The 12,011-nt window shown below is 50.5% G+C and overlaps 1 protein-coding gene across 11 annotated transcripts in view; it reads right to left on the bottom strand.

Annotated features, from left to right (window-relative positions):
• Positions 1–12,011, bottom strand: part of LOC119222420 (nuclear factor 1 B-type-like) — a 54,223-nt gene that overhangs the window by 12,891 nt on the left and 29,321 nt on the right. For 9 of the 11 annotated variants that reach the window (XM_062561206.1, XM_062561207.1, XM_062561197.1 and 6 more), the window contains exons 3-6: positions 4,456–4,512; positions 2,813–2,881; positions 283–403; positions 51–172 (exon numbers count right to left, since the gene is read on the bottom strand). In XM_062561206.1, the coding sequence (XP_062417190.1) occupies positions 51–172; positions 283–403; positions 2,813–2,881; positions 4,456–4,512 (369 nt within the window). The remainder of the gene's footprint in view (positions 1–50; positions 173–282; positions 404–2,812; positions 2,882–4,455; positions 4,513–12,011) is intronic. The other 2 variants (XM_062561210.1, XM_062561211.1) reach the window with 1 other exon arrangement.

Raw genomic sequence — 12,011 nt, 5'->3', positions numbered from 1 at the left:
AAAGTACCTTGAGTTAATAAAGGTAGTCAAATAGAAAACAGGAAAATCACCTCCTTCCCTGTCGTGCCAGTTGGCCCGACTGCTGGCTGGCGAGCTGGGTGACGAGTAGAAGTCGGGTCCTGTCGGGCTGGTGTCCATGTTCTCCTCCATGTTGACGGTCTTGGGCCTTTTGCTGCGGGGCGTTGGGTAAAGTTCATGGTTTAGGAGGGACAGTCGTTATTGGCATAATCAGAATTAAATACTAGAAACCAACGAGGCCTCGTTGCCGAGGCTTCCACTGACCTGTTGGGAGGGGAGGACAGGGAGCGGTGCAGCCCCACGCCGGAGTTCAGATCGTGATAGTACGGCTGGCTGGGCATGTCGGCCATTGAGAAGTTTACCGCGGCGCCGTGGGTGATGGGCACTGCAGAGGACACGGGGGAAAACAAAGAGAGGCGGTTACTCTGGAATCACTTACAAAGGAGTCCAGTGTCAGCAGCGTTGTCGGACTTGAGTGCAGCGGGCTACACTCGTATCTAGAGGAGCACAATTAATTGCACCGCAGCTTGACCGACTGTTATCGACGCTTTGTGTTCGGGGGGGCCCTTTGTATCGAATGAAGCGCTCCCTGCACACAGGTTGGCTGTTTGACCGGATTACCAAGTCACTGCTTTTTCCAACGCGGTGCTGGCTGCAGGGGAGAATATTTACAGTAGCTATTATTTATATGTGGCACTAAGAAGACGCCCTATATACACACTAACTATTCCGGCAACTGGGTTTTGTGGCATCCCCCCCCAAAAAAAAGGCCATTTCGTTGCTGGATTTCACAATCATCATTCTTTTTCTTCTCCACAGTCGGGTATAACACTCGGCGGTTTCCTCCCATAGCAATTTTCAGTTGGATAGGTGTTGTTTTTCCTCACTGCGGTCAAGGTAAGGGGTATTGTTTCGGGGAGCGGCTGTGCCGGTGTTTGCAGAACAGAAAGCGCCACCCATCGCCACTCTCTCTCTCTCGTTCTCTCGCTCTGGCCGGCGAGGCCGCGTGTGGCTCGAGCGGTTGGGTTGGTTTGGAGCCGGCGAGAGGACGGAGTGTGTGGCGCCGTCTGTTGTGGTCTGAGGTTCACCACCGGCACGGCCCCCTCCGCCAGCCTCCGCCCTGGCAGCCCACTGTGGCCCTGGCAAGGGCCCCCAGCCCGCTGCTACCCACACCGAGCTGTCTGCGGAGGAATGCATCCGGCCCGGGCACGGCGAATACAAGCCCATTGTTTATGGGGGGGGGGGGGGGGGGGGCAGGGGGAGGGGGGGTTCTGTTCATTCATGGAGGAGGATACCCCCAACCATTTCTGTCTGTGCCGGTTTCTTTTTTTGGCACTAGGCTGCCCTGCCTGTCATTTATTTGAATGTGCTGCAGTCGCCACACTGTGCTTCTTTTTCACCTCTCCGTACTGAAAAAGGTAACGTTTCATCTGCGCCGGTGCTAGGCCACATTTTGGGGTTGTCAAAGTGTCCTTACACTCGCAGCGCAGGCTCCTGTATTGTATTAATGAGTGTCCCTGTCAAAATGCGGCAAGTCCGCGAGTCAGCCTTGAACTTCGCAGCCGCCTTTGATGGACTTCAAAGAATGTCTCAACGGTCCGGAGAGCGGGGAGAGAGGCGCGATGACGGACGAGCGGCTGCTCAGATATCTTCCCAGGGAGTGACCGGCTGAGTGAGTGACAATTCCTGTGTGTTCGTCGACCTTTTTAAAATTCCGACTCGACTTCAGTTGGCTTTGGCTCGGCCACATGAGAGCAAACACGCCAGAGCAGCGGCCATCTGGTCAGGGTGCAAATTAAAAGCTAAACAAAAACACCGCCTTTTCAAAGAGTATTCGGTCTCGGAGCAGTGACATGAAGCGGGATGCACGAAACACTAGAACAGGTGAACGGAAACCACGGCAAGCTCCAAAATGTGTTGACCTGTGAATAAACAAAAGCAACATTTTGAAGATTTGAAATCTTCCCTCTTTTATTTTGAAAATTGTGAAGAATGTTTTGAATTGCCCAGAACCAAATGACCTTTTCGAAGGACTTCATCACAATCAAAATAACTCTCTGAAGACTTATTTCAAACTAACATTGTGAGTTTGAAAACTTGCCCTGACTGCACCACTGAAGCTTATTTCCAGACAGAAGTACATTCACGGACAGCATTACACAGGTTTATTTCACATAAGCGCAGTTATAGGGACGCAGGTTCGGGGTTTGGGAGTCTTTGTGCAATGCAATGCGTGTCCTAGCACTAAAGTACAGCAAAGGGGTGCCTTGCGAGCGTCCTTGGTTTTAAGAGGACTGCTGCAGGGACGACCGTTTAACGGCTTTGCGGAGGGCAGGCGAGTCCATACAGATGCACACAGGCTCATGCAGACGGCAAAACAGACCGGACAAACTGGATTAGCCAAACAACAGTTGTGTAGTGGCTTCACGTAAATACAAAGAGGTCGGGAATGGTAGAAAAACTGCGAGTTACAGATTCTTTAAATGTGAATAAAAAGCTCTGCGTTGGAGCGTAACGAAGACAGCTCTATGGATGCCACCTGATTAGAACTCTACTCGGGGCTGAATGACTTCCCCATGACTCATGTTGACTAGGTTGCACCTGTTCGGACAGGGGGAACTTACACCTTCCGCATTCCTGCTAGTTACATGGACTTTGTCCCGATGTGATCACAAGTGAAGCGCCGCCCATCATCAACGTGCACGCAGGTCTAATGAGTGACAAGTGAAGGAATGCCAAAAGGCACCTGTTGTTGGTGTGCAGGCTTGTTAATGGGGCCACGGCATGTACTTACTTCTGGACACTCGCACCAGTTCCGTAACACTGAAGACTCCTGATTTGATGAAGCTGTCCTCCAAGTAGACTGCGGACAAAGGGACAAACAGGAAACCAATGTTACCGTCACGCTTGGTGTTCATTAAATACTTTGATAGCAAGTATAAAATACAAGTGTTTAAGTTCCCTCAAAGTGGAATTAAGGGCAACATTGAGCTCAGCAGGTCGTCCAGCACTTCTCAAGCATTCTGCTTCATTTTGGATGAAGACTGAAAGTGATCCGCCTTTTTTTGGTTTGTTGTAACCAAAAAGAAACAAAAAGAAACTTTCTTTAACAAGATTTTAGATTTAGAAAGAGCTTCACATGCAAACACGTGAGGACTAAGGTACGTTGAGACAAGTGTAGACAAACACGAGGACACAATATCCCACAGTACTGTTAAAAAGGGAATTCTAAGATGTCTTCACGTTATCCCCTTTCCATGAGATTTAATCTGCGGATAGCTGACTTGAGAATGACTGCATTGTGGCAAGACAAATTCAGTTACTGTGTTCCGGTTCAGTTGAAGTGAAGCAAACAGCAGGAAGTCATTGTGTGCGGTGCACTAAAGAGTGACAGGACAGGTGTGCAGGGAGGAGGAGGAGGAGGAGGAGGAGGAGGAGGAGGGAGTGACACGTAGGCTTAAACTTGTGCTGCTGAGAGTACGGCGAACGGGCCCGTGCCGATCCGATTAACCAACACAGGATCCCGCCGTCAAATATCCACCACAAAGAGTCACTTACTGCTTTATTTATAAATTCAACGTCCAAAAAAAGAAAATGATTTGAGACCAAATAATCATCATGTACACTGTCTGCAGTGTTGCGGCTGACCACACCAGTCAAAGGCTACGGGTGAAACACAATAAAATACCCAGACAAGTTACTGACACCCAAATGGCCCGGGCTCGGCTTTGATGCGACGCCAAGGGCCCGGTGTCGGTGCCAGAGAGATAGGCGGACGGCTCGATTGGCACCTACAAAGCCTCGTGCCCCCGCCGAGCCAACGGCTTCTGCAAAGGGGGCCGTGCCCGCGGCCCGAGGGCCCTCAGAGGGTGGAGTCGTTGGCTCGCTCGCATGTTTGCTTTGGCAGAACCAGCTTCTTGAAGGTGGACAACTAATTACATCTGAAACTAGTTTTCCATTCCAGAGCCGTGACAAAACTGCGCGGGTCAGTGCAGGGGAGCGGCGGCGGGCGGCGCTCGCTCGCTCACAACCGCCGCACTCGGGCCGCGGGCCAAAGGACGCAATCTGTAACGCATTCACGGAACCCCCGGTGGGGGGTTTAACCCAGAGCAATGATCCAATTCAATCTTTTCTACTCCACACTCACATGCAAAACCATGCGTGGCTGGAAGTTGTTTTCGGTTGTTTCAAAAAGGGCATTACTGGGCGTGAACCTGAGGCAGTACAGTACAGTTGGGCACAGGGAGGGGGAGTAGGGGGGGGGGGAGTGGGGGCGGTTCGCTATTTGGACGCGGCAGATCAACATTATTCATGCCAGGTAAGCTACGAGTGTGCACGGGGGGGGCGGGGGGGGGTGGCTGTACAGAGGGCAAGCTGCAGAGGAACAATAGAGCGATGTCAGGAGGGAGGCGGGAGGACGACTGGTACCGTACATACCTGGAAGAGGGCTCTTGCCTGGCTCATTGTTACTGGGACTTCCTGACTGCTGCGAGTCTGCAAACACACAGAAGGATGGGAGGGGAGGGGGGGGGGGGCTTAGTATAGCAGGAGGACATCTTCCTGGAACACTGGTTTCTTGTCAGCGTTGATTTCCAGCAAGTTTCACCTGGTGGCCGGGCGAGGACATTGTATCCTGTAACTTGTGATTAAAGAAATAAGTGAATCAGAACGATAAGCTGATTTGAAGTCCGTCTCTCCGCAGCGCCAAAAACTCACCGAGGTCAAGTTCAAATCAAGAAACAACTTCTGCCAAGACACTCAACGGGGCAAAGTGCATTTCAGGGAACTTCCTGGTGCAGTAATGTCCTTCCTTATCTACAAGTCAAAGCGAGCATTCCTACTGTACATTAAACAAGACAGTTTTGTTTGAACAGCATTTTAATTAATGGGGAGGCAGACAAAAGAAAAAAGAGCCCACTGTCTGACACTGGATAGCCTGAAAGTTTTTTACCGGCAGGACCTTTTTTTTTACAAAAGGGGCCGAGGGAGGGGGAGGGGGCGCAGAATGTGTTGGGTCCTGCTGTGCAAGGTACGAGCACAGAACAAAACGTGGACAGGAGGGGCGGGGAATGACGAGGAAACATGAGTGGAATTCTTTCCCTCAGCCCGGACTGACGTATTTTACCTCGGAGCTTCCTTCTCCGGTGGATGGCTGCGGGGGCCCTACGCCCTCGTCACTCAGCAGCGAAAAAAGGCACCTAAAACGAACCGTATTCAAGATGCTCAGACATCAATGCGCCTGTATGTTTTGTGACAAGAGGGAAAACCGACAAAAAAAAAAAAAAAAGCCGTTTAACCGCCGTGAAGGACAGCGCGTGAGCGGACTCCCACAATGATTCCAAACGGGGGGCCGGGGCCCAGCGTCTGGCCTGAGACGGAGAGGGCCCAGCGAAGAGACCCTCCTCCGCGTCTTCAACGCGAGAGAGAGAGAGAGAGAGAGAGAGAGAGAGAGAGAGGGCCCGGGCGAGGAGCTGGAGACCGTGAACTCGGATACCCTCGCCTTGCAACAACACCCCTCTTCCTGCCGCAGCTCTCATGAGCCGAAGTTACGGAGGCAACGGAGAAAAGGGAAGGAGAGGAGAGGAGGAGGAGGGGGGAGTAGTTGAGAGATTTATCCTTTACTCGTTCTCTCTCTGTGTCTCTCTCCCTCTCTCACTTGTTCCCCTCTCCTAAAATTGACTATTAAACAGCGCCGCAAAAACAGAATGTTCTTGGCCAAAGCTCAACAATGACAAAGTAGGGAGTGAACAGGGCCATACATTAAGAAGACGAAGAAGGAGGAGGAAAAATCCCCTCTTTCCAGTACACTTAGCCCTAAAAAAGCGTACGGCTGAAGCATAAGCTACAGTCGCACAATACATCTCCTCTGCTTCCAAAAACATGTGGGGAAACTTATGCGTCCATGAGTCCATCATGTGCAAAGTATAAAGCATTAATAATCTAATGTATATAAGGCTGCAGGCTGAGGATTTATACATCTATTGCAACACTAAGGAAAGTAATCATGATAAAATGATATAATAATAATAGAAAAGTATAGAAATATAGAAAATACAGAAAAGCAGAAAGTCTTCAGGTTTGAGAAGCTGGAGTTAAAAATTAATTTGCATATGTCTTCAATAAATCTCTATCAAATTATCAATGATCGAAATAGTTTGAGGGTACGTTTTTTCAAAAATCATGTTCAAGTTGTATCCCGGTCCCAACAAAGTTGCACCAATAAGCAGTGAGTCCCTTAACTTTCCCCACACACACACACACACACACACACACAGCGTGTGTGAAGCAGCTTTTGTGAGCGAGCAGAGTGTGGATTTGGCACAGCGCGTCCATAAAGTGATTGCAGGGAGCTCGGTGGCCTTGACTCCCTGTCTCTGCCCCCCCCCCTCCCCCTTCCCCTCCCCTCCCTTCCCGGTCCCCACCCCACATGCCCCTTTCAGTCATCCATCAGTCTCGTTACCACTGCCAAGATTACGCTCGCGCCCCGAGAAATGCTGAGTGGGGTAGAAACGGGCCGTGGAGGGGGGAGAAGGAGCGCGGCGGAGGGTGGAGATGACGACCGCCGCTGAAAAGGTGGCGACCAGGAGCAAGGGGGTGGAGGCTGGAGGGGTTAGATCGGATCAGAGTTTGGTGTTTTGCGTTGATTTTTTTTTTCTCTCCCTTTTTCTCTCCTTCTTTGAGGGAGGAAACAGGCAACCATGACAAAAAGAGCAGATGGTGGCGGCAATTAGAGATCCCAGGCAGCATCTTCCAGCATGAGGCCCCCACTGTAGCACCAGGAGAGACCACCTGGATGACTCAAGGTGGGATGCGAGCATATGGCGCATCTGCCAGGGCCTGCAACGGAGCTGGAAACACCTCCCCTATTGCATTACATTCTACCTTTGACCCGAGAAGGGCAGCTTCGGGCTCCTTCATCTTCTCTCAGACTCATTATGACTTTGTTTAGAGCAGTGCTTACAGATTTTCCAGGCCGCAAGTGGGCTGTTTATATTTACTTTACATTTCTTTTTTTACTCAACTGGTATTTTTATGAAACCTCAAATAAAGAAAATTCTCAATTACAAAGGGTTGGATTTAAGAGCATATAAATGGCCTCTGATTTAAAAAATAATAAGCAGGGCATAAAGTGGCTGAAATAAAGTAAAGGAGTGGGATATTTGCAGCTTGAGGCCATGCGTCCGTTTCTAAAAAGGTGTCCAGCGCAAGAGCCCCCGCCGATCCGATAGTCTTCGGGTAAACAGTAGTGTAACCTGTAAATAAACAGTGTTGCGGTCGAGGAGGCAGGGATTTGCCCCGGGAGCTTGGCAGGCCTCGATCACAGAGCTAGACACACCACACAAACACGCACGCACGCACACACGCACGCACATGCGCACGTACACACGCGGCCCCTTTTCCAAAAACAACATTTCTTGGCCCTCTCCCACCCCCCCCCCCCCACCGTCCCTGCCACTTGTTTAAATAAACAGACCGGTTCATGAAGGAAGAAAAAAAAAAAAACAGCAGCACATATATGAATTAGATGATCTGCAGTTCCTTGGCCAAAAATATGCAGAGGGGGCTTGTGGGTATTTTGGGACGTGTCCACAAGCTCTTACGCCTTCTTGTCCAGTGGGATACTTATCATACCACTGTAATGATTAGGGCAATTAGGGGTAATGGCAACAGAAATCTGGCTCTGCAAGAAAGTTTCTTGGAGGGTTCCTCCACGCCCCTGTGTGTGACTCGCCTGGATTTTATAAATCACTAAAACACTATTTTTTTGTTTTTTTACCGTGGCAGTGCACGTTCCCGGCCCTGCAAAACCCACTGGCTGAAACGTACATACATCCTGCAGAAAAAGAGGACACGCACTACCCCTGCAGATGCATTTCAGTCGACATTTCAGGAGGAGAAGCCTTGTCTGGCAGCCATTTTATGCCGAGCGGGGTTCTGTGCACATGTATAGCACTCTGGCTGCCAGAGGCATGGGTCCCGAGCCAAGACGCATTTCAGCAGCCCGGGGAAGCCGAGGGGAGGGGGGGGGGGGGGAGTGCGGAGGAGAGGTGGAGAGGGGTGGAACTCCGCGAGAAGTAGGGGGAAACCGAGAGAGGGGGCAGAAAATATCGACCTAATTACGGAGCCGCTCCGACGCGTAATGTTTCGACAATACAGCTGCTCCTGGGTAAATATTTGATGTGGCCGAGCAGACTTTCTGCTCAGTGTCGTCCTGCTTTTCTTTCCCTTTCCTGCTGCCGGAGACCAGGGGATCTGCGCGGGGCGAATCAAACACGTGCCTGTGTGTGTGTGTGTGTGTGTGTGTGTGTGCGTTGCACACAGGGTCATGCAAGTCTCGACAGTGTGCGCGAATGACTGTACATGTGCCGGCATGGAATGTGCGTGCACTTCTCTGCCGCGCGTCCTCCTCTGCTCTCCTGGTTTCTATCATTCACAGCGCTGCCGATGACCTCACGCGGCTCGGGCCGCCTTCCAGCAGCCGGCAGGACCGGCTCTCCTCCTCCACCCCCCCCCCCCGCCCCCCAGATCTGCGCCTTTCTTCTCTCTCTCTCTCGCTATCCGACCATCGCTGTCACCGTGCCGGGCGACAGTATCCTTCGCCTTTTGTATTTCTTCATGCCCGCCTCGGCCTGGATCCACTGCTCATGTGTGTATCTGTGACGATATCATCTTATCCGGCCATAAGCGTGCGCGGCGCTTTCAAATTTCGCGATTATTATTTGCCCCTCATATCTCCGAACTGTCTTTCTTTGTTTTTTTTCTTCTCTCGTCTCCATCTGTGGTGGCACTCCCAGCCCTCCTCGACCCCCTCCCCGTGCCGACCACCCCCCCACCTTTGCCGCCTTTTTTTAATGCCCTCTTCTCTCTCTCTGTATTTCTTTGTCTTTCCATCTCTCTCCTCTCTCCCTCCCTCCCGCTTTGTTGTCTAAACAAAGTGGCCTTTATCGGGATGAGCCGCAACCCAAACAAGCCAAACAAAAGATATGGGAGAGGAAATCTGCCCGCAGAAGAGGGAGGATCTTATCGTGCCAGGCATTGTGTGCCAGCCTGCCAACTGGCGATGCCCCCCGCAGTCACCAACCCCTCCCTGTACACACACACACACACACACACACAAAAACACCAAAATCTGGCATCTCCCCACCTCCCCGTTCCCTCACCCGGACTCACGCATGGCGTTCTGCACCTGACCTGGCCAAAAGGAAAGTGATTTTGTCGCAGAGGGTGAGGGGAAGACAGGCGTTGCAGCCAAATGGGACGCCATCTTGGAGTGGCATTGTCTGAGCAGTAAAGATGGGCTGCGACTGAGCAGTAAACCAAATTAAAAAAATAATCAAATGTGGTGCAAATGCTCGCTCTTACTCTTTTCGCTGTATTTGGTGGGGCTGAGTGTTTGCACTTTCCTTTTTATATTTTAGCTCTTTTATCTTCTTCCACACGTGATGGCTGGATTCATTATCAGTGATACCTCTGCACAGGCAGATATGCATAGTATTGTATTCCCTGTTGCCAAACTGTGACTGCCAGTGTTTCCCCAATGCTGCCGATACATTGTTTGACACCGTAATTATTATCTCATAATTGGAACAAGGCAAGTATTTCTTTACTGGCTTAAAGGAGCACATAGTAATCCGGATAGCTATCCTATCCAATGACACTGCCACTGAAGGGGAATGCAGGTACAGTAGGATGAGTTACACAGAGACACACACACACACACACACACGCACACACACGCACACGCACACGCAGAGACACAGACACAGACGCACTCTCAGACGAAAGCAAGAGAAAGGCAGAAAGTGAGAGGGGCAAAGTTGAAACGTCTGTGAGAACAATGACATTTTGCCTTCTTTTCTCCAAGCCAGACACCACAGACTTGTTCAATAGAGCAGAAGGGGAGACACACACACACACACACACACACACAGTGGGACTGTCAGGGTTTGAGACTTATGGAATCAAGTGGGATCCCAGCCCAGACGAGAACAATGAGCAGCCATACAGTTCATGTGTGTGCGGTTGACTCTGCGCGACCCAGCTCGCTTGTACCTCTCTGCGGGCGAGTGCATCTCTGGACGTGAGCGGTTGCCACCTCCGTGTGAATGTGCGCGTGTGCGTCGATCATCAGTGTGTGTGTTTGTTTCTAATCGGTGCATACTAATGCCGGGGGGTGGGGGGTGGAGAGCGGGGGGCCCTCTCTCCCTCCTCCGCCCGAGTCTATGCGCCTTCCCCTCAGTAAACTCTCACGGCAGTGAAAAGAGGGGAGCATTTTAACCGAGCCGGCGGGGACAACAGGCTCCTCATTGAGGTCACCAAACAGCGTGGACAGGGAGGGAGCGCATTCAGCGGCGAGTGGGCCCCGAAACAAGGGACTGAATGGCCCGACGGATCATTAGCCACACCGGCCCACGGGGAGAGGAGAGGGAAGAACCTGCCGAGCACAAAGGGGATACACAGCAACGGCACCGAGGATGCAGATGAGGGTTAACCCGTCTAAATTCAACTTCCCCCACCTTTTAATTTGAGAAATAAAGTTTACCCACCTCTACACGTATACCGTGCACATAGAGGCAAAGTGCAAAGCCAAGCGCCCCAATGCCAGCTCTGTAACGCGCGTTACTGCGCATGCACGCAGCCGGCCCCCCCCCCCCCCCACAATGGTGTCCATTTCTCACGATGTAACCCCGTGATTTTTTATTTTACTACATTACTATTTGTTCTTTTCCTCTTTCTGTATCCCTTTTTAGTTTTTTATATTCCCGTCACCTCCCTCTCAGCATGTTAGCCCTGCATTTTCCATCTCCTTTGCAGAACCCGATAACGTCCACTGCGTGTTGCAGGTGTGTTCATATACGAATAAAAAAATGATTTAATCAATAAGTGCATTCAGGGGAAATCGATTTCCTAATTTCATCTTAGATTTGGAAATCAATTAACTAATGCAAAAAAATAACGCTGGCTGGATTCAGCTTCTCAAAAGCAGATTGTTCAGAATTTTTATCTTTGCAAACTTTCTGACAAAAATACAGGACTAACATGAAATATTTCCTAAATGAATCACAAAACGCTTAACTTCAAATAGTCTCTTTTGCAGTTTTCTTACAAACATCTAACAGTTGCATAGATTAGCAGATTTAAAAAAAAAAAAAAAAAGTGTGGTCTCATCATTCACACGTTTAATCAGCGTCAAGTCTAGCCTGTGAGAAAAAAGAACTTCGCATCTGCGTTGAAACAATGGGCCCATCAATGGCCCACCTCGGCATCTTTTTGGTATGCACCAAACAAACAATTAGCTTTGTTGCGGCGTAATTGACTGGCAGGACCGGGTGGCATTTACATTCGCCCGCTGTTGCCACCCTGCCATTCGGCGGGCTGGGATGAAAAAGAATAGGTCCATACAAGGGTGGAAGGTTGGCCACATTTCTCTGGTTGGAAGACACCGCTTTTTTTTTGCTTTTTTTTTTTTTTTCCCCCACGATGGCAAACTTCCAAGCAGGAGCTTTTTTTTTTTTTGTTTTAATGCACGTCTGTGGAGGAAGGAGGGAAGGGAGGGTGGAGTGAGGACCAGACTATAGATTTAATTATGCATGCCTGTTTTCTCATTCATTGTAGTGGTGGGAAGGGGAGACGGGAGAGGGTAAGGGTGTGTGCGCGAGGGGGGGACAGACCAATGACATTCCGTTGTTGTAGTCCTCCTCCTGCACACACACACACACAGACACACACACACACACACACAAGGAGCAGTCTGGGAGCGAGCCGCTATAGGCTAATGAGGTGACACTCACCGTCTGGAGACTAGCCAAAACAGTCCATTAACTCCTAGCCAGTAGTTAAGAGGAGAAGAAGGAGAAAGGTGGTGTTGGGGGGGGGGGGGGGGGGGAGAGAGAAAAGAGGATGATGATGGAGGGTGTGCGGCTAGCCGATGGGTCGGTGGGCGGAGCATGTGAGGGGGGTTAAAAAAAAAAAGAAGAAAAAAAAGAAGAAGA

This window comes from Pungitius pungitius, chromosome 1, assembly GCF_949316345.1.
Source record: "Pungitius pungitius chromosome 1, fPunPun2.1, whole genome shotgun sequence".
NCBI lineage: Eukaryota > Metazoa > Chordata > Actinopteri > Perciformes > Gasterosteidae > Pungitius > Pungitius pungitius.
Note: the sequence above shows the minus strand (reverse complement) of the source record. Positions and strands in the feature narration are given on the sequence as shown.